The sequence below is a fragment of the Peromyscus maniculatus genome, chromosome 4, assembly GCF_049852395.1.
Source record: "Peromyscus maniculatus bairdii isolate BWxNUB_F1_BW_parent chromosome 4, HU_Pman_BW_mat_3.1, whole genome shotgun sequence".
In the NCBI taxonomy this organism is placed as follows: Eukaryota; Metazoa; Chordata; class Mammalia; order Rodentia; family Cricetidae; genus Peromyscus; species Peromyscus maniculatus.
In genome coordinates, this window is record NC_134855.1 from 14,347,005 (window position 1) to 14,372,721 (window position 25,717).

Sequence of the window (25,717 nt, forward strand, 5' to 3'; positions counted from 1 at the left end):
CAGGGCAACCAACGGGATCTCGTCCTCACAGGTCAGACCTGCGAGATCGACATCAATGAGTGTGTGAAGAGCCCGTGCCGCCACGGTGCCTCCTGCCAGAACACCAACGGCACCTACCGCTGCCTCTGCCAGGCTGGCTACACAGGTCGTAACTGTGAGAGTAACATCGACGACTGCCGGCCCAGTAAGTGGTACCCAGCTCTGTCCGCCCAGCATTTCGGCGCCTGTCCCTTGGGCACACCTGGCAGGGAGCTGCTGAATCAGGGGTGGGAAAACAGTCCTGGCGCCCGGTGACAGCCAGTGACGTCAGCTGCAGGGCTGTGGGTAGCCGTGTCCTCAGCTCGCTATACCGCCTGTGCCCAGGAGGAGACAGGTCAGGTGCTGGGACAGGCCAGGGGGTGGTTGTGGAGCGTCACTGTGTGCTTCACATGGGTCGACCAGTGTGGCTCCAAAAGGCTCTGCAGCCAGATTGCCCACCCCGGTAGAATGGCCTGGGACAGGGGCACCGGGCGTTTCAGGGTGGTGGCAGGGGGGCCTGACTGTATTCAGCCTCGACATTGGCCTTGTCAGGACCCACTGAGTTGTGCAGGGCTCTGGGACTGCCCCCATCCTGAGTCAAAGTGGAGAATTGGAGAGATTGAGGGTCTGCCTGGCACCACCAGGGTGTGTGTAGGGTGGGGATGGGTTCCCCCATGACTGGTCTGTGAAGCTGGCTGCATTCCTGTCTCCCCACTGCCTGGGGGCCTGAGGGAAGGAATGTATGTGGAACAGAGCCCAGCCTCAGAGCTGGCATCAGCCTGGAGTGAGTGGCCCCACTGACTCTGGTGTCACCAGAGGCTTGCTGTGAGCCCTGGGCCACCCTAAGGCTCATCCTTCTGTCCCTTCAGATCCTTGTCACAATGGGGGTTCCTGCACCGACGGCATCAACATGGCCTTCTGCGACTGCTTGCCGGGCTTCCAGGGTGCCTTCTGTGAGGAGGACATCAATGAATGTGCCAGTAATCCCTGCCGAAATGGTGCCAACTGCACCGATTGTGTGGACAGCTACACGTGCACCTGCCCTGCAGGCTTCAATGGCATCCACTGTGAGAATAACACACCTGACTGTACCGAGAGGTGGGTCCTGACTTCTGGTCTCCCAGGGGCCTGGTGGGACCCAGCCTCGGCCGAGGGAGGCAGGGAAAGGATTGGATGGTGGGGGATACACTGCCTGACAGCTTGGACCTCAAGCAGGTGTCTTGCCCAGACCCGGTGGACATTCAGCACTAATTGAGTTGAATCCAGCGTTGTTCATTACACTGCTGTGTCCCTCCTAAAGGGGCCATTGTGACCTCCGTGACTTAGAACAAGGATGTTTATCCAGAGGAATTGGTGAACCAGCCTCCTCCTAAACGAGAACTTTGTAGTCCATCTTCTTTCCCCCTTTGCCCTGATTGCCAGGAAGCTTAATGTTCAAAGTCAATCTCATGTCTGGTTTGTGTTGTATTTCCCAGATTTGCCCAGGATTTTTTTTTTTTTAACCATCATGCACTGTACCTGTGTGCTATAAAATCTCTGATGATGTGAGTGTTGCAGCCAGGCCGGCATAGAGTTGCCTTCTCTAGGCAAGGACCTTGGTTCACTCGCTCACTCTTCTCTGCCTCCTGTCTACCTCCAGCTCCTGCTTCAATGGTGGCACCTGTGTGGATGGCATCAACTCTTTCACCTGTCTGTGTCCACCTGGCTTCACGGGCAGCTACTGCCAGTACGATGTCAATGAGTGTGACTCACGGCCCTGTCTGCACGGTGGCACCTGCCAAGACAGCTATGGTACCTACAAGTGCACCTGCCCACAGGGCTACACTGGCCTCAACTGCCAGGTGAGCTGGGGCTCCAGGGGGTGACCCAGAAAGCCTAGGACTCTCCACTGCCCGGTGCCCAGCCCTAGGCCATGCTACCTTCAGAGGGCCAGGGACACAGACGCGGAGAGGGCTCCCAGGTGTCATTATGGGTTTATGGATCCAGAGTGGACCCACATCCTCTGGGGAAATGCCAAGATGGATGTTTCTGAGGGAAACAGGTGGGTGGGGATGCCAGGTTCTAGCTTCCGTGGAGCGTATTATATGGCCGTTTATCCAAAGCAGCCTGGGGGCAGTGCTCACTTCTGGTGGAGGATGTCCAAGGGAAGGCAGTAGATCACCTGGATTTGCAGAGGGCTTTGAAGGAGAGCAGGGGAGACATGGGCCCCAACCCCAGGCTGCTCCCAGGACAAGGAGTGTCTGTGAGCCCTGTGCCTGGGAGTTCTTAGGTGACATTCTTTCTGAGCTGGTGTGTGTGGGGGGAGAGAGGGAGAGAATGTTCCACTCTATCGTTCTCCCCTGTGGGTCATGACCCCCCACAGAGGTCACATATTAGATATCCTGCATATCAGATATTTACATTACAGTTCGTAACAATAGCCAAATTTACAGTTATGAAGTAGCAGTGAAATGATTTTATGGTTGGGGGTCACCACAACCTGAGGCACTGTACTAAAGGGTCCCAGCATTAGGAAGGTTGAGAACCACTGCCCTACTCAGAGCTGGCCGGGGCTGGGGCGAGAGGGTGTCCCGGGCAGCAGTCAGGGGTTGGCGGGGAAGGGGCTGACCAGCGCCTGCCTCCTCAGAACCTCGTGCGCTGGTGCGACTCGGCTCCCTGCAAGAACGGTGGCAAGTGCTGGCAGACCAACACGCAGTACCACTGCGAGTGCCGTAGCGGCTGGACTGGCTTCAACTGCGATGTGCTCAGCGTCTCCTGTGAGGTGGCCGCACAGAAACGAGGTAGCTGGCCCGGCCCGTCTGTCCTTGCCCTGGCTCAGCCCCGGCCAGGGTCACCCCGGGGGCCTACCAGGTCAGGAGGCCGTGGGCAGTAGTCCTGGAAGTTGCAGCCCAAGTCCCAGCTCCTTCTCACCCTGTGCCCGCAGGCATCGATGTCACCCTCCTGTGCCAGCATGGAGGCCTCTGCGTGAACAAGGAAGACAAGCACTACTGTCACTGCCAGGCAGGCTACACGGGCAGCTACTGCGAGGACGAGGTGGACGAGTGCTCACCGAACCCGTGCCAGAACGGAGCCACCTGCACCGACTACCTGGGTGGCTTTTCCTGCAAGGTGCGGGCCGCCTTGGGGGTGGCGGGGAGGGTGTCGGCATGAGTGTTGCTGCAGGAGGGCATCTGAGCTGGGAGCTGGTGTATCGTGGCGCACTGAGCCTGGTGTCGTCTTAGAGCGAGGTTTTACACGCCTGTGCGGGATCCAGTCCCATTACAGATGTGCTGGAGGAAGAACGTGCCAAGCAGGGGCTTGGGGTCCTTTCCGAGATAGTTTATGCTACCTACCGCCTGTTCTAAGACCTCACCCCTGTGGGACCAGGTGTTGTCTCCTCCCCACCTTGGACAGTGACTTTAATTTGCTGAGGTCGTGCCTGGGGACTGCTGGGTGGATGCCCCCTCCCCAGGGCTGCCAGTGTAGGCCTAACTGGGTGTGTAGGCCTGCATCGCAGGTGGGGGACGTGATACCATGACTCCAGCTGAGCTGAGCCTGTACGGTTTCTACAGTGTGTGGCTGGCTATCACGGATCTAACTGTTCTGAGGAGATCAATGAGTGCCTCTCCCAGCCCTGCCAAAATGGGGGTACCTGCATCGATCTGACCAACACCTACAAGTGCTCCTGCCCCAGGGGTACACAGGGTAAGAGTGGGGACCCGGGCGGTGTGGCTAGGATCCAGCCAGAGCTCACTCCATCGTGCCTTGTGGGGCCAATCTTGGTAGGAAGATAGGCTCCACTGCACTGTGCCACCTTCCCTGGGTCCCTGTTTCGAACTGATAGCTGTGCTGGGCCACCCAGGACAGAGTACAGCCAGTACCATCCCCTGACAGTGTCCGTGGTCACTTTGCAGGTGTACACTGTGAGATCAACGTTGATGACTGCCATCCCCACCTTGACCCTGCCTCCCGAAGCCCCAAGTGCTTCAACAATGGCACCTGTGTGGACCAAGTGGGTGGCTACAGCTGCACCTGCCCGCCAGGCTTCGTCGGGGAGCGGTGTGAGGGTGATGTCAATGAGTGTCTCTCCAACCCCTGTGACCCACGTGGCACCCAGGACTGCGTGCAGCGTGTTAATGATTTCCACTGCGAGTGCCGGGCTGGCCACACTGGTGCGTGCCTTGGGCGGGTGGGCCAAATGGGTGGACGGGCGGGCAGTGGCGGCAGGGCTAGCTCCTTACTGTCTTCTCACCCAGGACGCCGCTGTGAGTCAGTCATCAACGGCTGCAGGGGCAAACCATGCAAGAATGGGGGCGTCTGTGCCGTGGCCTCCAACACTGCCCGCGGATTCATCTGCAGGTGCCCTGCGGTAGGTGCCCTTGGCCCCGTGCAGCTGCTAGGGTGCCAGAACCCCTTCATCTTACATTGGAGGGACCTGTCCCACACCCACCCTCACCCAGAGCAGAGTAGCCTGAAGGCCTCTAGCCAAGGCCAGGGACCAAGCTCCATGCTTCCTCATGCCCACTCTCCCAGCTCATTCATAAAACTTGAGTGGGCATGACACCTACATGCCTGTAATTCTAGTGCTCTGGGGCTGAGGCTGAAAGATTGCCTTGCAGTCAAGGCTGTTGCAGGCTGCAGAGCAAGATCCTGTTTAAAAAGTTTATTTCCTGCTATGCTGTATTGGGAACCTAGGTCCCCACACATGCTGGGCAAATGTTCTGACACTGAGGCCCGGCCCAGCCTCTTGTTTTTAAATCTTTAGATGTTCATTTTAAAGCAGTTTTAGGTTTGCGTGAGAACTTGGCAGGGGGGCCAGGTCCTCACCCTGCCTGCCATTTCCTATGGTTACCACCTTGCCTGGAAGGTGTTGGGGGTCACACTCAAAGCTGGCACTGATATGCAGTATTTGCTCTGGGTGTCAACACTCAGGGATTCATACACATATAATGTACCAGTGTCAGCCTGGTTTTTCAAGGTTCTAAAAACTCCTAGGGTTATACCTACTCAGCTGTCCCTCTGTTTCAAAGCCCTTTGGTTTTCCTTACCTTTCTGTGGTGAGGATGTTTTAAGGGTCTTGTTACTGGAAAAAGGCCATAGGCTCTCACAGGTCATGGGGTGTGGCCAGGCCTAGGCTGGGGTGCATGGTGTCCCTGAACCCTGGCATCCTGACCCAGTGTACCATCCTCTCTCCACCACAGGGCTTTGAGGGCGCCACGTGTGAGAATGATGCCCGCGCCTGTGGCAGCTTGCGCTGCCTCAATGGTGGCACGTGTATCTCAGGCCCACGCAGTCCCACCTGCCTGTGCCTGGCCTCCTTCACTGGCCCTGAGTGCCAGTTCCCAGCCAGCAGCCCCTGTGTGGGTGGCAACCCCTGCTACAACCAGGGCACCTGTGAGCCCACATCCGAGAGCCCTTTCTACCGCTGCCTGTGCCCTGCCAAGTTCAACGGGCTGCTGTGCCACATCCTGGACTACAGCTTCGCGGGTGGTGCTGGGCGCGACATTCCCCCGCCGCAGATCGAGGAGGCCTGCGAGCTGCCTGAGTGCCAGGAGGATGCAGGCAACAAGGTCTGCAGTCTGCAGTGCAATAATCATGCCTGCGGCTGGGATGGCGGTGACTGCTCCCTCAACTTCAACGACCCTTGGAAGAACTGCACGCAGTCCCTGCAGTGCTGGAAGTATTTCAGCGACGGCCACTGTGACAGCCAGTGCAACTCAGCCGGCTGCCTCTTTGACGGCTTCGACTGCCAGCGCGCCGAGGGCCAGTGCAAGTAAGTAAGGCTGGGTTGCCTCTGAGTCCCAGGGCTCAGCAGACCGCTGGGGGAGGGCGGACCCAACGACTCCCAGGAACACGAGAGCCCAGTGTCTATCTACTCCCTGCCCATAGAGGACACCAGGCACGTTTCCCAGGTCTGGGCCAGTCAGGGTGGATGTGAGGCCCACCGGCTGGGATGAGACTGAGGGTATCCTGTACCCCTCAGCCCCCTGTATGACCAGTATTGCAAGGACCACTTCAGTGACGGCCACTGCGACCAGGGCTGCAACAGCGCCGAGTGTGAGTGGGATGGCCTCGACTGCGCGGAGCATGTGCCCGAGCGGCTGGCGGCCGGCACGTTGGTGTTGGTGGTGCTGCTCCCACCTGAGCAGCTGCGGAACAACTCCTTCCACTTCCTGCGGGAGCTCAGCCACGTGCTGCACACCAACGTGGTCTTCAAGCGGGATGCGCAGGGCCAGCAGATGATCTTCCCCTACTATGGCCGCGAGGAGGAGCTGCGCAAGCACCCCATCAAGCGCTCCGCAGCGGGCTGGACCACCTCGTCGCTGCTGCCCGGCACCGGTGCGGGGCGCCAGCGCAGGGAGCTGGACCCCATGGACATCCGAGGGTGAGTGAGCTCCAGCTGCTGTGGGCTGTTTCCCAGTGCGTCCATGGGGGCCCTGCCCGTTAACCAGCTCAACCCTGGAGGTGAACTCTGGGGAGCTGGTATTCACCCTACTTCATGGTCAAAAAGGACCTGGAATGCAGAGGCCACCTCTCCTCTGGGTACCTGGCAGGCTTTACTCTTTGCCCAGCTTGTGGTTTTGAGGCCCCGCTCTGTACCAGGTGTTTAATCAGGACCAGGCTGATTCAAGCCTCCAGGGTGTTTCCCTGGAGCTCAGTCATCCTGGACCAAGCCTGCACCTCCATCTCTACAGCCCCCTCCTCCACACTACAGAGGAGGCAGGTGGGGAATGCAGGAGGGTACTGTTGCTGAGCCTTGACGGCTGAGGAGCTGAGGGTGGCAGTGAGGAGGCACAAATAAGGGCATCTCACGGATGCTGCACAGAGCCACTTGGGGACGGGCAGAGAAGCACCAGCCAGGCCAAATAGGTCGCCCCCACACCCTGCATTTGGGGGTCCCAGGAGCCTGCTACCTATTCCTCTTTGAGCTACTGGGCATCTGCCAGGTGGCACCTTGGTGTCTCTTGACCCCAGTGGTTCCTAGTCCTTGGTTTCCTTGGCATGGAACTGCAGTAAAGGTCAGAGATGTATGGTCACCTGGAGGCTGTTAGAATCCCGTGTCTGAGAGGCCCGTGCCTGAGAGTGGGTGACCTGGCTGGCATGGTCTCAGCTCTCCATCATCTGAGCCTGCTGTTGTCTCAGGCCACTCCCTGGGGAGTTCTGAGGAATAACCCACAACTGCATCCTTCTGTGGGACACCAGGTGCTGCTCTCAAGAGAGCCCTGGGTGCCGGAGGACATCCTGTTCCCAGAGGTGAAGGAAAGGGCACTGTGGCACCTAAGGGGCAAGGCTGCAAAACATGTTGGGCAGTAGGATGAGCCCCTGCTGAGTGCTGACCCCTGGGGCTGCAGGGAGACTGTCCAGTTGCAGGGCTCTTGTTGCCAGCTGTGCTGTCTGGGTCGGGGGATAGGATGGGGAGTCAGAGCTGGTGTGCAGGCAGCATGCTAGGCTGCACCTGATCCCAGTGCGATGTGTGTGTTCCCAGCTCCATTGTCTACCTGGAGATTGACAACCGGCAGTGTGTACAGTCATACACACAGTGCTTCCAGAGTGCCACCGACGTGGCTGCCTTCCTGGGCGCGCTTGCTTCACTTGGCAGCCTCAACATCCCCTACAAGATCGAGGCCGTAAAGAGTGAGTGGTCATGGTTGGGAAAGATGGCTCAGTAGTTAAGAACATTGGCTGCTCTCGCAGAGGACTGGGGTTCAAATCTCAGAACCCACAATGGTGTCTTATAACCATCTGTGACGCCAGTTCAGAGGATACTACGCCTTCTGACCTCTGCAGGCACCAGACACGCACAGGGCTCATAGACCTGCATGCAGGCAAAACACCCATACACATTAAAAAAAAAAATTTTGACGTGTGTGCCCCATCCCCCAGCCCTGCTTCTTCCGGGATGGGTTGCTGGAGTGGAGGGGGAGTCTACCTGGGAAGGGCACAGGCAGGCTGTCTCACACTCCTGTGCCAGCTGCCAGCTGCCATCAGAGCTCAGGAAGTGCTTTTCTGGAATTTTCCTGATGGCCTTCCTTCCCTGTGGATGGTGACAGCCACAGGTAAATCTTAGATGTATACATATACCAGAAAGTGTGGGGGAGCTTTTTCCTCTCCCCAGTCTTTACCCCTGATTTTTCTTTGTTGGGTATTATTTCAAAATCATTACAGTTTTTTTTTTTTTTAAGGAGAGAGAGAATTGATCGGTGTCATGTGAAGTGTTGAAGTTTGTATCTTGAAAATCCCCCTAAATCCTTTGTCTTAACAGCTCAATGCGAGCGCAGCGATTTGAAGTTCGCTAATCCTCCTCCTCGAAAGGGGGAGAAGTGAGCACTGTCTCCAGACAGATCGGCTGGTGCAGGAGAGAATTTAGCGATAGTTTGCAATTCTGATTAATCACGTAGAAAATGACCTTATTTTGGGGGGTGGGATGGAGGAGAGTGGGTGAGGAGGCGCTGGCCGTGGAGCCAGTCCGCCGCCCCCCGCCGGCCCGCAGCATCACCACGCCTGCCTGACGTGGGGTGCTCGCCTGCCGCCCCTGCCCGCAGGTGAGACGGTGGAGCCTCCGCTGCCCCCGCAGCTGCACCTCATGTACGTGGCAGCCGCTGCCTTCGTGCTCCTGTGCTTTGTGGGCTGCGGGGTACTCCTGTCCCGCAAGCGCCGGCGGCAGCATGGCCAGCTCTGGTTCCCCGAGGGCTTCAAAGTGTCAGAGGCCAGCAAGAAGAAGCGGAGAGAGCCCCTCGGCGAGGACTCTGTCGGCCTCAAGTGAGTGGGCGCTGCCCCCCCCCACTGTGTTGGGGGCTGAGTGGCAGGGTGGGTCGGGTACTTAGCTCCTGCAAGCCCGTGGGCCCATCTAGCCCGTTCCTCACCCTGAGCCCACCTGCATGTAGAGGATGCCCATAGGAGCTGTGGCTATGGGGCATTTCCTGGAGCACCTGCTCAGTCTCCCCACCCCCTCACCCAGGCCCCTGAAGAATGCCTCAGATGGTGCCCTGATGGATGACAATCAGAACGAGTGGGGGGACGAAGACCTGGAGACCAAGAAGTTCCGGGTAAGTCCAGCCGGCTCCCAGGCTTCCCTGGGTGGCACTTCCCACCTGGGCCCCAAGTGATGAGGCTCTGCTTACTCTGTCCAAATTCAGTTTGAGGAGCCAGTGGTTCTTCCTGACCTGGACGATCAGACTGACCACAGGCAGTGGACCCAGCAGCACCTGGATGCTGCTGACCTGCGCATGTCTGCCATGGCCCCAACACCGCCTCAGGGTGAAGTGGATGCTGACTGCATGGATGTCAATGTCCGAGGACCAGGTAAGGCCACTGCAGACACCACACACACACACACACACACACACACACACACACACACATACACACACACACACACACACACACACACACACACACACACACACACACCCTAGTGTAGACTTAGAGGCCAGCAGGGCTTGAGGAGGGTTGGGTCACTGAATGGCTCTGCCTAGCAGCACCCTTCCCTGAGCTGATCTCCAGGCTCCTGCTACCCCCACAGTATACTTTTTCATGAAATGCTGCTTTGCAATACGTCAATCAAAAGTGTTGATTTTTTTCCCTTTGTTTTTTGAGGCAGGGTCTTACTGTGTAGGCCAGGCTAGCCCCAAATATGGTTCTTCTGTCTCAACTTCCAGTGTGCTGGGATTATAGGTGTGGCTTCCATGACTGGCTAGAGTGTTGACTTTTAAAATTATATGCATATATGTATATAAAAATATGTGTATATATATATTTTATGTTATGTGCATGGTTCTGCCTATGTATATGTCTGTGTACCATGTGCTTGCCTTGTGTCTGTGGGAGCCAGAAAAGGCCATTGGATCCCCTGGGACTGGAGTTGCAGATTGTTGTGAGCCGCATTATGGGTGGTGGGGATTGAACCCAAGTCCTCTGAAAGAGCACCAGTGCTCTAACTGTTGAGCAATGTCCCCAGCCCTTATTTTTATCGTATTTTTAAACATTTATTCATTTGAGTGAGAGGGGCACACATGTGCCGTAGGGCACACATGGAGGACAGCTTGCATGAGTTGGTTCTCTCTTTCCACCACGTGGGTCCCAGGGACCAAACTCAGGTTGGCAGGCTTGGCAGCAAAGGCCTTTACCCACTGAGCCATCTCATTTGCCCGATGGTGACTTTTAAAGTACCTTTTTAAAGGTGTCTTTTTCCTGAACGGGTCCTCAATGAAGGGTATCTTGGGCAGGTCGGGAAGTAAAACTGGAGGGCGTCTTTATCGCCCCATCATTGCAGGTTGGTAGCTAGAATAGCGCTCTGTCCTGTAGGAACTCAGGGTGACTTCACAGCCCCCAGTAGCCACTGTGCTGAGAGGTGTGTCTGTCCACACAGCTGTCCCTTGAACTGAAGGCTGTGGCAGGGCTGCCGTGGCCATGGCTGGGTACTGACACCCTCCCCCCCCCCCAGGCTGACAGCACCCTTTCCACGCCCACCCCTGTCTCTCTCCTCTCTGCAGACGGCTTCACACCCCTCATGATCGCCTCCTGCAGTGGAGGAGGCCTCGAGACAGGCAATAGTGAAGAAGAAGAAGATGCGCCTGCTGTCATCTCCGACTTCATCTACCAGGGCGCCAGTTTGCACAACCAGACGGACCGCACAGGAGAGACTGCCCTGCACCTGGCTGCCAGATACTCTCGTTCAGATGCTGCCAAGCGCTTGCTGGAGGCCAGTGCAGATGCCAACATCCAGGACAACATGGGGCGCACCCCATTGCATGCAGCTGTTTCTGCAGATGCTCAGGGTGTCTTTCAGGTAGGCAGCACTACACCCTTGGGGCCAGTGACCTGATCTGGGCAGTGGTCTGGCTGGCATGGGCCCTGCAATCCCTAATTCCAAGTGTGACTGGTCAGGAACAGCTGGCACCTCAACACTGGAACTGCACATTGGAGCAAGTTCAGGTTACAAAGGGCATCAAGCCCCACCTGTGTTCTCTGGGCAAGCTGGCTGAAGGTGGTTCTAAGGAACCTACAGGGTGAGGCAGGGCCTCCCTACCCTCAGTAAGACCCTTCAGTCTAAAGGCTATGGCCTGCCTTGAGGCCCTCCGTCCAGTGCTGTAGCCTTTGCAGCCTAGTCCCATCCCATTCAGCTGTGGCTACAGGCATAGCCCATGGCGGCAGGAAGAGAGCTTTAGAGGCTGCTGGTCCTGGCCTTGCCTGGAAGCCTGAAGCCAGCCAGGGTGGATTTAGGGATTTAGCTGCCTGGGTCTCCAGGGACAATCCCTGTAGCTGCTCCTGCATGTTGCCAGCCATTGACCCCAGCTACCAGGTCCCATCCTCTAGGCCTCCCTGGAGCAGACTCCAATGGGGCATAGACCTGGCATCAAAAAGCTGGCCATTTAATCATTTCTTAACTTGAGCAACATATTATGGGTCTGCAGAAGAAATTAAACCAGACTGGGCAATGCATACCTGTTATCCCAGCACTCTAGAATCTGAGAGGATTGTGAGCACAAAGCTAGCCTGGTCTTTATAGAAAGACCCTGTTTCAAAAGAGTAAAGAGAGGTTGAGGTCAGCCACGGGGTAAGAGGAGCCCAGGGCAGGTCCACATGGCCTGCCTTGCTTGCACAGACAAATCTGTGTATGCTCTGCAGGAATCCAGGCAGTACTGTGAGTCCTCACTCAGGTCACCATCCCGCTCCTCCCACTTGTGACTCAAGCAGGCAGCTTAGCAGTTCCAAGCATGGCTGTGGGCCTTGAGGGGGATTCCCATCCTGGTTTCTCTTCCTTTTATCCCCATGCCAGGCAGGTGTTTCTGATAGGCATGACCATAAGATGGTCCAGTCATGGGAACAGCTGGGCATTGGCTCCTGGAGATCCCAACTTGTGTTTGGATCACTCTGCCTGAATCCATCCCTGCCTTCCAGATCCTGCTCCGGAACCGAGCCACAGACCTGGATGCCCGCATGCATGATGGCACAACCCCACTGATCCTGGCTGCACGCCTGGCCGTGGAGGGCATGCTGGAGGACCTCATCAACTCACATGCAGACGTCAATGCCGTGGATGACCTAGGTAGGCCCAAGCTACGGCCTAGCTCCCGAGGACATCAGCCACTACGTGGTCTGGTCAGGCCTAACCTACTCTCGCCTCTCCTTGCTTTCTTTCCAGGCAAGTCGGCCTTGCACTGGGCAGCGGCAGTGAACAATGTGGATGCTGCAGTTGTGCTCCTGAAGAACGGCGCCAACAAAGACATGCAGAACAACAAGGTAAGCGAAGGGGCTGCCTTAGCCGCAGGGGCATGCTGGGGCTCGGTGCACTCTTATGTAGGGCACTTAGAGTGTTAGTGTCTGGGACACAGCTAGCTCTTCTGACACCTCCCAAGTGCTGGGGCTGGGGGCTGGGACAACAGCAGATAAAGTTTCCCACCCGGTGGCCGCCAATGTCCTGTGTTACTGCCACTTGAACCTTGACTTCTGTTCCCCTCTGTCTTCGCAGGGTCTGGTGACCCTAGGGGTTCGGGATTGGCCAAGGGGCTGGGGTGGGGTGGCTCGGTGTCACCCCTGGTCTGGCCCACCACGACGTAGCATCCTCCCTCCTTTGGGATAAAGGAAACACTGCTGAGCCAGGCTGCATCTCTCCACCTTGCCTCCCAGTGTCTCTGTTTGTCCAGGGCTAGTTACTTCTTCAGGACCATGTTTAGTTGCTCAGAGGTGCGGTTTGTGCCTCCATTGCCCACGGCAGGTTGAGAATGCAGCAGGTGTCAGGCATTGGAGGTTGCTGTTGGACACAGGTTCTCCCCGGTCCAGGGTAGGCCAGTGGTTATAAAGAGAATCAGAGCCTGGTAGACGGCTCTCTAGGTTCCTAGGCCTTTCACACTCTTCACAGAGAGGTGTGTGGTTATGTCTACGAGGCAGAGCAGACCTGGAAGGAGCTGAGATACCATGGCCACTGATTATGACCCTTTGGACAGGAAATGTCTTCCCTGTGCCCATTGATTTGCCCAAAATTGCAGTATTTTATACCTGCATTTTGGGAGGGTAAAGGACACGAGGTTCGTTAGATTTTTGGCAGTCTGACCCCACACGTGGGAAGCCCTATGGATTTAGCATGGAGGGTCCCACAGACCTTCTCTGGACTCAGGTCTAGCCAGGTGTAGTGGCACACGCCTGTAATCCTAGGATTAGGAAGTTAAGGCAAGATGATTGTGAGTTCCAGGCCATCTTGGGTAACACAGGGAGGCCCCACTATAACCCTCCTCCCCGCAAGCCTGGTAGTCTAGGATGTTTGGGTCTAGACAGGTCTCCCCCACTGTGAAAAGAGGAAGAGGAACTACTGCATCCCTAGCTCCTCCTCCCGGGCCATCCAGCGTGAATGACTCAGCAGGTCCTATACCAAGCCTCCTGTCCATGTCCTACAGGAGGAGACGCCCCTGTTCCTGGCGGCCCGTGAGGGCAGCTATGAGACTGCCAAAGTGCTGCTGGACCACTTTGCCAACCGGGACATTACAGACCACATGGACCGACTGCCACGGGACATTGCTCAGGAGCGCATGCACCACGATATCGTGCGGCTACTGGATGAGTACAACCTGGTGCGCAGCCCGCAGCTGCATGGCACTGCCCTGGGTGGCACGCCCACCCTCTCTCCCACACTCTGCTCGCCCAATGGCTACCTGGGCAACCTCAAGTCTGCCACACAAGGCAAAAAGGCTCGCAAGCCCAGCACCAAAGGGCTGGCCTGTGGCAGCAAGGAAGCTAAGGACCTCAAAGCACGGAGGAAGAAGTCCCAGGATGGCAAGGGCTGCCTGTTGGACAGCTCCAGCATGCTGTCGCCTGTGGACTCCCTTGAGTCACCTCACGGCTACTTGTCAGACGTGGCCTCGCCACCCCTTCTCCCCTCCCCATTCCAGCAGTCTCCATCCATGCCTCTCAGCCACCTGCCTGGTATGCCTGACACCCACCTGGGCATCAGCCACTTGAATGTGGCAGCCAAGCCTGAGATGGCAGCACTGGCCGGAAGCAGCCGGCTGGCCTTTGAGCCACAGCCCCCACGCCTCTCCCACCTGCCTGTAGCCTCCAGTGCCAGCACAGTGCTGAGTACCAATGGCACAGGGGCTATGAATTTCACCGTGGGTGCGCCTGCAAGCTTGAATGGCCAGTGTGAGTGGCTCCCCCGGCTGCAGAACGGCATGGTGCCCGGCCAGTACAACCCGCTACGGCCAGGTGTGGCATCGGGCACCCTGAGCACACAGGCAGCTGGCCTCCAGCATGGCATGATGGGCCCACTACACAACAGTCTCTCCACCAATACCTTGTCCCCAATGATCTACCAGGGCTTGCCCAACACACGGCTGGCTACGCAGCCCCATCTGGTGCAGACCCAGCAGGTGCAGCCACAGAACTTACAAATCCAGCCTCAGAATCTGCAGCCACCATCACAGCCACACCTCAGTGTGAGCTCAGCAGCCAATGGGCACCTGGGCCGGAGCTTCCTGAGTGGGGAGCACAGCCAGGCGGCGGATGTACAGCCACTGGGCCCCAGCAGTCTGCCTGTGCACACCATCCTGCCCCAGGAGAGCCAGGCCCTGCCCACATCACTGCCATCCTCGATGGTCCCGCCCATGACCACTACCCAATTCCTGACCCCTCCTTCCCAGCACAGCTACTCATCCTCACCTGTGGACAACACCCCCAGCCACCAGCTGCAGGTGCCAGAGCACCCCTTCCTCACCCCATCCCCCGAGTCCCCTGACCAGTGGTCCAGCTCCTCCCCGCATTCCAACATCTCTGATTGGTCCGAGGGCATCTCCAGCCCGCCCACCAGCATGCCGTCCCAGATCACCCACATTCCAGAGGCATTTAAGTAAACAGTGATGCGGGATACAGGACCCCAGCTTCCGTTCCCAAGCCCTGTTGGGAGTCGTTTCCAGTGCTCCAGGATGCAGGGGCGACCAAAGGAGCTTTTTAAAAAAAATGTTTTTATACAAAATAAGAGGACAAGAATTTCCTTTTTTTTTTTTTTTTTTTTAGTATTTATTTATGTACTTTTATTTTCCACAGAAACACTGCCTTTTTATTTATATGTATTGTTTTCTATGGCACTAGGGAAAAAACGTATCTGTTCCAAGAAAATAAACTAGTTCTCAAGAGCCTTGATTTTCCTGGTCAGGGTGAAGTTCCCTGTGTGTTTGTAAAATATGAACAAGGATTCATGATTTGTAAATGCTGTTTATTTATTGATTGCTTCTTTCCAAAATCAAAAAAAGGAAACCATGACAGAAGGGAAACTGGAACCTGCCATGGCCAGAAATCCCTGTCTACCCAGATGCCTGCCACCCTACACCCACTGCCCCCGCCTCCCAGCGTGACCTGGGATTTGTAGATGTGTTTAGAGACTGGCCAAGACCTTCACACCTTGGGCTCATAGATTAGTTTTGTATCTAAAACAGGAAACAAATAAAATGATGTGGTTTATACATTTGCTAAAACCACCAGTGTAGGTTGAAAAGAGGTGTCCTTGGCATGTGCAGAGGGTGCTACCCAGTACCAGTCACGAATCTTCAGGCTTCTGTGTTCCATAGTAGTGTTGATGGGCTTTGGGAGTGCTTCCCTCCCCGCTTGCCCCGCCCACTGTCCCCTTCCTGACATCTTGAGCCAGTGAGCCGTGCAGGATGTGGTGCCTCCTGGGGCCATGTGGAGTAACCCCGCCTCCTGGAATAAGACACTGCCTGGACATTTTCCCCCGTGGGGCCTCAGCATCACTCTTTGAACAGCATCATCCAAATTCACCTGAGGATGGACTGTCCCAGCCTGGGCCTGGGCTCCCCAGACCTGACTACTGAAGGGTTCCAATGTGCATTGTGGACTCGCCAGAGTGGCCTGCATTGAGACCTCAAGGAAATCTGGGCTGTGCAGTCCTCTGCCCTGGGTGGGGACTCGCCTTGAGTGTGCTGGAATGTGGGTGGCGCCTGCCTCTGGGATATTCCTCCTGGTTCAGGGCAGTGCTCACAACAGATTCTTGCAGTATCAAGTATAAGCCTGTGGCAGAATAAGTACCTGTAAATACATGTTAAAGGTGGATTTTGTTTAAAAAATCTGAAGGAACAAGTCTGTCCTGTGTCAAGCTGATGAGGAATGTCAGAACGTGGCTCGCGGCTCGGCTCGGTGTGACCCAGGCCTCCTGACCTGCAGCTGCCAGACCAGTAGCTCCTAAGAGCACAACCCGGGATGGCCCATCCCCCGCCCAGCAAGCCCTCTCCCAGCCACTGTGCTGGAGGCTCGCTCAGGGGCAGGTGCCCACCTCCTCAGGGCAGCTCCTCCTGGCTCTTGGGGGGGCAGTGTCTGTACCATTCCTAGTAGGTATGACCAGACACATCCTAAGATGTTGATTCTTACCATGTTTTATAAAATAAAGTGTAGTTTACAGAAAAAGGAAACTTAAAAAAAAAATGTTATCTACATGTAAAACTGTAGGTAATGAAAATGATGTATTTTTTCATCTTTTTTGTTAACTAATTTGCAATAAAAATGTTGCCGATGGTCGTCCAGATTTTGCTAAACTTGGAGTGTTGTTTTGCTCACTTTGGTGGGTGGCAGAGCAAGGGCTACCCGGCACTGAGATAACTGAAATCCAAACCCTGTCTTGCACAGTAATAATAGAGAAGCTGCTCACAGGGACATACCATTCCCAGAAGCTTCACAGCACGGGGCATCAAGCTGGGAAGACAGTTGCCAGAAGAGTTGATGCAGCCCCCTTAGGAGGATGTGGATTCAATGTCAGCTCTATATCCCCATCAGCTGCAGAGGAGTCAAGGCGCCTTTCTTTGCTGTATATGACTATCCTCTGAGCCCAATAATCCCTATCTTCTTCAAGTTCAGCTGTGCCCTCATCTGAGCTGAACCTGTTGACTGTTTATATTCCCCATCATGGGACTCACAGGACCTTCGCCTGATGATCCAGCCACTCCATACTGCCTGTTGTCTGCAATCCTGCCCTAATTGTGCATGACCTCAAGGAGGGACTAGAACATATAGTCTGGGAAGACTAGTGGAGGGAGTCTCCACCTATGTGGATGTGGATGTGGGAAAGCCTTATCCCTGCTGGATAAAGACTTTGCAATGTGGATTTTTTGCAGGGAGAAGCATCCACACTCAGAAACTAACCCTTCACCTATGTTCTGTATGTCAGTAAATCCACTGGTGCCCTGGCGTCACCTTTGGTGGAACTGTGTCTAGGACTGTCATTAGGACCTTAGGAAGAGGGGTAGATGCCGTCTCCCCCGGGAAGGAATTTTAGCAACACCCATCTAGCCAGAGAGCCTCTGCAGCAGGAGAAGGGAACATGAGGAGGGAGCCTTGGAGCAAGCACCAGGCCTAAGAGGGAGGACAAAGGAAACTGGAGAAACAACAGAGCAGGGCAGCATGTGCCATGGCAAGGTAGGTCTGGGAAGTTCTATAATCCTAAGAGATTAAGTGCTACAAAGGCATCTTAGCCCTGAGAAGAAATCAGCATAGTAAGGTGTGGATCATCTCTCTTCCTGCCTGGTCCTCTTCACTTGGCCCACACCTCAGGGCACACCAGGAGTCTCTAACCAAAGTGACGAGAGCTGGAGTGTGCTGCCCTCTCAGAGCCTGGCCACCTGAGGAGAGAGTGAATCCATCCAGTTCAGATGTCCTGTCCCGGGCCCGGTGTTCCCCACTGTGATAGTAGAGGGACCTGGGTCCCAGGAGGAGTGCTCATACACAGAATTGTGATAAATGTCAGATTCTTGCCCTCAAAGGGAAGGTCTGAGCCTGAATTCTGCCCAAAGAACTCCGTGCACCCCTAAAATTCCACGCTGAAATGGAAATGACAATGGAAAGGGCCTAATAGGCCCATATGCCTGTGTGTTCTTTATAGAATCATTCACAGCGGCATGTGCAGCCCAGTGTCCATCGGATAATGGACATGGTCTGTTCACACTGAGGTGACTGACCACTGGGCACACATTTGGACTGGGTTTGAAGTGATAACATTTGCATTTGCAGACCAAAGCAGGAGCCTTACCTGTGTGGACAAATCTCTAGCCAGTGAGAGCAAGGGAGCGGGGCCCCCCCGCCTGCTGTGGGGACCCCCGCCTGCTGTGGGGACCCACGCCTGCTGTGGCAGAGCATGAGTCCTCTCCTGCCTTCAGACTCCCAAATGTTGGGATTCCAGGTGTGTACCATCACACTCAACTAAGCTGAGTACTTTTAAGGAGCATCTATATGCCCCTAAAGTCATTAGAAACAAACAAAAATGTAAAACAGTATTTTTTTTTAAGGGCTAGGGATGTAGGCCAGTAGTAGAGAATTTGTTTACTATGACAGGGCTCCAGATTCCATCTCCAGGACCAAAAAAAGTAACAAATTGACTTGGGAGATAACCATCAATAAAGTGCTTGTAGTGTAAACCTGAGCACCTAGGTTTGAGCCTATATAAAAAAGCCGGGTGTGGTAAGGTGCTATAATCTCAGCAGACCATCATGGTGGGGAGGTGGAGACTGGTGGATTCCTTGCCTAATCAGTGAGCACCAGTCCCAGTGAGAGACCCTGTCTCAAAGACAAAAACCCAAAAGTGAGGACTGGGACAATAGCTCAGATAGTAAAAATTGCTGCTGCACTAACACAAAGACCTGAGTTTGGATCCCCAGCAGCCACATAAAAGCTTGGCATGAAGCCGGGCGTTGGTGGTGCACGCCTTTAATCCCAGCACTCGGGAGGCAGAGGCAGGCGGATCTCTGTGAGTTCGAGGCCAGCCTGGGCTACCAAGTGAGTTCCAGGAAAGGCGCAAATCTACACAGAGAAACCCTGTCTCAAAAAACCAAAAAAAACTTGGCATGACCACACATCTGTAACCCATGTTGGGCTGGAGAGGAAGACAGGATCCTGGATTTCCATTGGCCTAGCCAACCAGCAGAGCATTAGGTCCAGTAAAAGACTCAAAAGACAGGGTGGAGCTGGGCATGGTGGCACATATTTTTAATCTCAGCATTGGGAGGCAGAAGAAGATGGATCTCTGTGAGTTCCAAGCCAGCCTGGTCTACAGAGCAAATTCCAGGACAGCCCAGAGCTAACAGTCTCTGTGTCAAAAACAAACTAAAAAACCAAGATGGAGAATGAGAAAGACACCCTCTGGCCTCTACATGCACATGTATACACACATGCCCACTCACATAACACACACACACACACACACACACACACACACACACACACACACAAACACTTTAATGGGGCACTCAGTAGCTATACAGCCCAGAGAGGAGAGGGAGTCTTCCAGCCTCAGCCTTCCCTTGTTTAGGGGGAATACAGGACAGCGTATCCTGCCATCTCCCAGCAGAAATATTCCAGGACCAAAACCTAAGCAGACAGATGTGTGGAAATGAGCTCTGCGACACAGACACACACAGAGGGACGGCCATATACAGACACGGGAGTAGAAGTAACAGCAGGCTAAGAGTGGCCGTAGGCAACCTGCCAGTGGTACCCGGTCTAAGACATCAGCCTCCGGAATAAAGTGAATTCCTGTGGAGCCAACCAGTGTGTGGGGCTGTTACATAACAGCCTGGGTAGGCCGATCCAAGAGTTCAAGGCCCAGGTCACCTCTTGGATGCCAAAACCTCCCAGGGACACAGGCCAGTGGGTCCCCTTGGTACTATCCTTTTCCCATTATGAGATGCCACCCCTCCCCGGGGACCCTGTCATCTGACAACTGTCTTCATTTGTTTTTACTTTAGAAGAATAGTTATTACATAGGCTACAAGAGGGCAGTGGGTTGGGTGATAAGTAGAGCAGCCTGAGGCAGGGTCACTATGTCACTGCCTGGCATGGAGCTTGTGATCCTTCTGCCTTAGTCTCCCAAATTCTGGGACTGCAGGTATGCTCCACCGGGCTTGACTTTACAAGTCCTACTTTTCAACATTCAGAGTATGTAAGAAGAGCCATGCAGGCATGGTGAACCCAACACTCAGGAGGCTGAGGCAGGAGGACTGCCACAAGCTCAAGGCCAGCCTGGGCTACATAAACAGCTAGGCTGTTTCAAAACCAATAACCAGACGTAAATGATCCGAGGACAGTGGGGCACACGCCTTTAATCCCAGCACTCAGGAGGCAGAGGCAGGAGGATCTCTGTTAGTTTGAGGCCAGCCTGGTCTACAGAGTGAGTTTCAGAACAGCCAGGGCTACACTGAGGAACCCTGTCTTGAAAAATCAAAAATAAAAGGGGAAAAAATACCACACACACACACACAAAACGAAACAAACAATAACACCCCCCTGAAGAACTAGCCCTTCTCTGCTCCCACGCCCCCGCAAGTGTCCTTCCTTCTCCTGCTTGTGTAGTTCTAGGGTATGTGGGGTCCCATCCTTTTGAAGGAGGAGGGCTTCCTTAGCCTCTCAGAGTGGTTCAGAGAAGCCCATGCCAATAGAAATGTTACTGAAGCTATATAATGTCATTTAAAATACTTCATAACCCTTCAAAAAAGTACAAAGGAGCAGGTGAATTTATTTCAATAATACATCTTGGTTCATCCAATGGAGACACAGTTACCTCTTAACCAGCAGTCAACATAGGCAAAGTACTAAAAAGACTGAGTTCACATTCTGTCTATTATCATTTGTATTTATTTATTTATTTATTTATTTATTTATTTATTTATTTATTTATTTATTTATTTATGTGTGTACTCACACATGCCACACATGTGGAGGTCAGAGAACAACTAGTATGAGCCAGTTCTCTCCTTCTGCCATGTGGATTCCTGGGACTGACCTTGGGCTTTCCCGCTTGGCAACAGGCACCCTTGCCCACTGAGCCATCTCACTGGTACTATGATTATCTGCACTGTGTCTGAAACCCAGGGCTGGACTGGCCACACTGAAGGTGCTCAGAGGCCACATTCTGGCTCAGAATGTCATCCCAGATCAGATTTAGACTTCAAAACCTCTGCCACCAGCCTAGATAAACAATCCATGGAGCCAGATATAGTGTTGGGAACACTTGGGAGGTGAAGACAGGAAGGAGGAGTAGGAATTCAAGGTCAGACCCTTTATCTGTACATAAACAAATAAAAAGGGTGGTGAGGAGGAGAGGCCGCCACACTGGTGCTTTGTCCCTCCCTTGCTGTCAGAGGGGCCCCAACTGTGGCTCTGCATTGCTCCGTCCAGTACAAAGAGGGACCCAAGGGTATCAGTGCCACAAACCCAGCCAAGGCAGTTGGGCTATGCCTGAAACCAAAAGAGATGGAGTGCTGACATCCTCTTGCAGCTCCCGGAACCAACCAGCCATGAGTCTTGCCTTGTCCTGAAAGCCTTACCATCAGGGAAGCTCCATGGGGAGATGATTTTTACCATGTGACTGCAGACCCTGTGGAGTTGTGGTGGCCCAGGCCCATCCTCAGCTGCACATGAGGGCCTCTGGTAGAGGGGACAGTGCTCCTGGTAAATGTCCAATAGAGGTTCTTGGCATAACACAAGGTACATTTTTCTGCAAAGGTATTTTGATACAATACTTGAACAGTGCTACTTAGCATGGTACCAAAACATGCCAGTGGTCTTGAGAAACTCAGAGTTAGGGGAAATGGAGTTCTTTTACTCCAGGATCCCCAAGCCTGCTATGTATACTGTGGATCTCTAAAGGGGGTGGGGGCGGAGGCTGGAGAGATGGCTCAGTAGTTAAAAGCACTGATTGCTCTTCCAGAGAAACCAGGTTTAATTCCCAGCACCCACATGGAAGCTCACAACTATCAATAACTCCAGTTCCAGGGGCTCCAAGACCCTCACACAGACATACATGCAAGCAAAACACCAATGCACATAAAATTTAAAATAATAATAATAACAACAACAACAATAATAATATAAGTGTGTGGAACCTTTCCAAACCTCTTTATTTTGTAGATCAAGGACAGGGTTTCTACCCTTTACACATGCACTTTAAAGATGGGGTAGCTCTATGCTTTGCACATACACCTTAAAGATGGTGTGGCTCTATCCTCTGTACCTGAACTTCAAAGATTAAATACGGCTCTACCCTGGTTCCTGACCAACCGCATGGTTGGTGTTTTCATGTTCTACCAGGCAGCTTTTGGATAGGAGATTCCTAGAGTGTCCTCCTGTGTGAGGTGCTGGTCTCTGAGGCCTGAGTATAGATGGTTTGGCCATAAACATAGAACTGGCACTCTGTCTGGGTCATGGTAAGGACCCAGAAACAGCATGGCTGTTGTCATCAGCATGGATTTTAAGAGCATTCCTGAGCAGCCAAACCCAGCATATATAGAGTCACTGGTCATCATCCTCATGGTGAGATGATGACACCAGGTTTCCAGTGGCCAAGAGTGTGTGCTGCTGGGCTTCTATGTGCACATGCCACCCAGGGTGTTGCACAAAGTGCAGGGTTTGATGCCTTCACACAGCTTTGACCTCATGGCTTGTTTTTGGATCCCACTGCTTGTGAGGTCCATTATCCTCAGCACTATGTTATTTCTATAACTCTATATTTAACACTGTATTGTGTTTCTTTTGAGAGTCCTCTGCATGGGGTAAACATGCCTTCTACTGGAGTTGGTACTGAGAAACAAGCCTGACCTAAGTTATCCATTTACTCCCCACCAACTCAGTCTTCTTAATCTGGAAAGGGAAGGGGAGAAAAAAGGTCACTGACCTTAGCTACAGCAGGCTAGGTAGAAGGGATGACACAGAACAAGGTCCTTTCCTTTATCTTAACAGCATTGCTACTGGTTCCCACAAGGTGGAGGATTGAGTCTCTGAACTCAGAGCTTGGAGATCCACCATCTTCTATGACTCCACTGTGCTCAACTCAGGGAGCATTTATGCAGCACCTGCTGTCTTCAGCAAGCCCACAACCTTCATAGAATCCAGAGATAAAGACTTCCCTCAGAGAGGGCTGCTGTGGGGGTGGGGGTGGGTGGGTGCAGGGTGTGCAACACCTGCACCTATCTGAATGAGGAGGGCTGGAAGGACCCCTCAAAGGCTGGTCAGATTTGTCGATGGCTCTCTGCCTCCCTCTGCTGGCAGTATTCCTCCAGTGCTCCTCTGGCCAGCAGGATGTCCTCCAGACAGTATTTGTGTCCACCCCAAGATCTGATTCATGTTGCAAACAAGGAAACCGAAGCTCAAAGAGGCATGCAGTTCATTCACTAGAGCCAGGGCCAAGTGACTCCCAGATCCATGAGAGAGGTCACCTCCCGCAGAAAGAATGTAAGGGAGCCATCCAGCCACGTTGCCCAGCACAATCACTCCAAAAGCAGAAATGGACTCCGAGAAAAAGAGGAGTTTGGCAGGCCACTTTTCCAGTTTCCCTGGCCACATCCAGCTTGGCACATGGCACCCTTTGCACACTGCAGTGCCTCTGGCTCTCTCACTCCGGGAGAGTCCACCCCGGCAATGCAAATCACCACCTATGTTCCAGATTCACGCGTTACTGCTATGCTGGTGCCGCCTCGGGAACTACAGAAGCAGCTGCAGCCAGGAAGCTCACTCTCTGCCCAGAGGCTGCATCTAGGGTGGGGTCTACATTTGCTCCAGAAAGCCCACCACTTGCCTGGGATGCCCAAGGCTGCCTCTGGGGCAGGCCAAACTGAGCTGAGAAGCCCCCAGGACCTACCTTGATTCATAATATCCCATGGCAAATATCCCTTGATGGGCCTACAGAGCCACACCCAAGGATCCCTTTCCTTGCCATACAGCAGCTCTACCCAGACTGTCCCTTCAACCCAAAGAGCTCCTGGCCCTGCTTTGACAAGTGACTCACACAGCTCCACATCTGCAGCTTTCTAGTGTCCACACCCCTCCAGGACAGAGGGCTGGTCCATCTGTCCTAAACCCAGTCAGCAGCCTGGAATACAGCAGGGGCTCCGCCTCATCTTGGCACAGGTGCTGGAAAGGTCTCCTACGCTTCCGAGGGCCCCAGCACAGCCGAGAGATCTTCCTGCTCTAGCTGTGCTCCTGGGTTAGCGTGATGTCAACATCTGCCTCGGGATTTCTACTTCATCCCTATTACTTGCTTATCGCCCTATATGGTGGCTCTGTGATCTAAGAATGCCCCAGGAGACACAACATAGGCCAAGCCTACTGCAGGACTCTGGAGACATGAAAGTGAAGCCATAACATGTTAACATGTACCACACCTGGAAGGGACCAGGGAGTGACCTGCTGTGGATTCTGAAGATGGTTCTTGTTACTCCTGAAGATGGTTCCAGAAGGCTTCAAGGAAGGAAGTCTAGGACAGGTTGTGATAACCATCTGTTTTTGCAGGTGAGGAAATTCAGGTGTCTAATACCCTTGAATCTCTAACTTCTAGAATCTTTTTTTAAACTTTTATTTTTTTATTTTTTTTTATTTTTTTTTTTTTTTGGTTTTTCGAGACAGGGTTTCTCTGTGTAGCTTTGCGCCTTTCCTGGAACTCACTTGGTAGCCCAGGCTGGCCTCGAACTCACAGAAATCCGCCTGGCTCTGCCTCCCGAGTGCTGGGATTAAAGGCGTGCGCCACCACCGCCCGGCTAAACTTTTATTTTTTAAAAAAAATTTTAGATTTACTTATTTTATGAGTGCTGTGTCTGCATGTGTACCTTGCATGTCAGAAGAAGGCATCAGATCCCATTACAGATAGCTGTGAGCCACCATGTGGTTGTGGGAATTGAACTCAAGACCTCTGGAAGAGCAGCCAGTGCTCTTAACCGCTGAGCCATCTCTCCAGCCCCCATGGCTTCTAGAATCTTGCAGTACAGTTGGACATAACAACTACCCAACAATTGCTCAAGTCGTTTTATCTATGTTCTACCAGCCAGGCGAGCACCCAAAGTTATCCATTCCTATGGCAAGGAAGGACTTCAGGCCCCATTCTCAGCAGCCCAGATTAGGAACACAGTGGCCTGGGCTGCTTTGGTTGGCACCTTCGGTCCACAGGTCAGCCCTCATTCACACCCACAGTGAGTACCCAGAGTGCCTACGGCATTATGGATGGAAAGCAAGTACAACTGTCTGGGTATGGAGCCTCATCTGCAAGCTATCTCTGTACTATGGGCACATGAAAAAGTGAGGCTGGCCTGAGGCTCCTTTCATGTTGCCCACCATTGCCCTAAGTGACTTAACCTTCAAGAAAGGAGCTCTCCTCACATTGGCCACATGGTAGCCATGGTAACTTGGGTGACACACTGGTAGGCGCCTATACATTATATGGCCTAGGAACAAATGACATACAACTCTAAATCACATCTCTGCTTCCTTGTCCTCAGCCCATCACCCCTCTTCCTTCAGGAAGTCCTCCCAGTCAGCTCTTTCTACCCTGTGGCCCTCACATGTTTTTGGCTGGGACTACTCAGGGAGCCCGATCCTGGACACTGACCCTTTCTCCTCTCCAGGCTCTGTGTCCATGCTAAGGGTCAATCAGGGGCTGAGCACAGTGCCACACAGTAGGCACAGACCACCAAGAACACATGATGCTGGGACTATCAGGTAGGTGTGAGGGACAGAGGCTTGAGGCCAAGATCTACCCTCTCTTCACCATCACCACCGCTGTTACCTCTTCCCTTAGCACTCCTCAGAGGCTTGCCCCCAGCTTCCCGGTGTCAGAAAGGAGCCAGCACCACATGGCCTCCCGACTCAAGGAGGCTTCAAGCTCTAGATTAGGGATGCCAAGTACACATCATTTAGGCCAGCACTGTCCATGGAGAATGTACTCACAGCCACATGTGGATTTTATATT

At 53.8% G+C, this 25,717-nt stretch overlaps 1 protein-coding gene across 1 annotated transcript in view; it reads left to right on the plus strand.

The window, feature by feature from the left end:
• Window positions 1–16,532, plus strand: part of Notch1 (notch receptor 1) — a 46,979-nt gene extending 30,447 nt beyond the window's left edge. Inside the window, exons 17-34 of the mRNA XM_015999447.3 lie at window positions 32–184; window positions 888–1,116; window positions 1,658–1,859; window positions 2,645–2,798; window positions 2,942–3,126; window positions 3,570–3,702; window positions 3,912–4,169; window positions 4,254–4,366; window positions 5,199–5,770; window positions 5,981–6,382; window positions 7,484–7,632; window positions 8,541–8,757; window positions 8,957–9,044; window positions 9,135–9,300; window positions 10,491–10,786; window positions 11,899–12,046; window positions 12,143–12,240; window positions 13,392–16,532. Of these exons, the coding sequence (XP_015854933.1) occupies window positions 32–184; window positions 888–1,116; window positions 1,658–1,859; window positions 2,645–2,798; window positions 2,942–3,126; window positions 3,570–3,702; window positions 3,912–4,169; window positions 4,254–4,366; window positions 5,199–5,770; window positions 5,981–6,382; window positions 7,484–7,632; window positions 8,541–8,757; window positions 8,957–9,044; window positions 9,135–9,300; window positions 10,491–10,786; window positions 11,899–12,046; window positions 12,143–12,240; window positions 13,392–14,840 (5,012 nt within the window). The 3' untranslated portion in view covers window positions 14,841–16,532. The remainder of the gene's footprint in view (window positions 1–31; window positions 185–887; window positions 1,117–1,657; window positions 1,860–2,644; window positions 2,799–2,941; window positions 3,127–3,569; window positions 3,703–3,911; window positions 4,170–4,253; window positions 4,367–5,198; window positions 5,771–5,980; window positions 6,383–7,483; window positions 7,633–8,540; window positions 8,758–8,956; window positions 9,045–9,134; window positions 9,301–10,490; window positions 10,787–11,898; window positions 12,047–12,142; window positions 12,241–13,391) is intronic.
• Window positions 16,533–25,717: the final 9,185 nt, after the last annotated feature.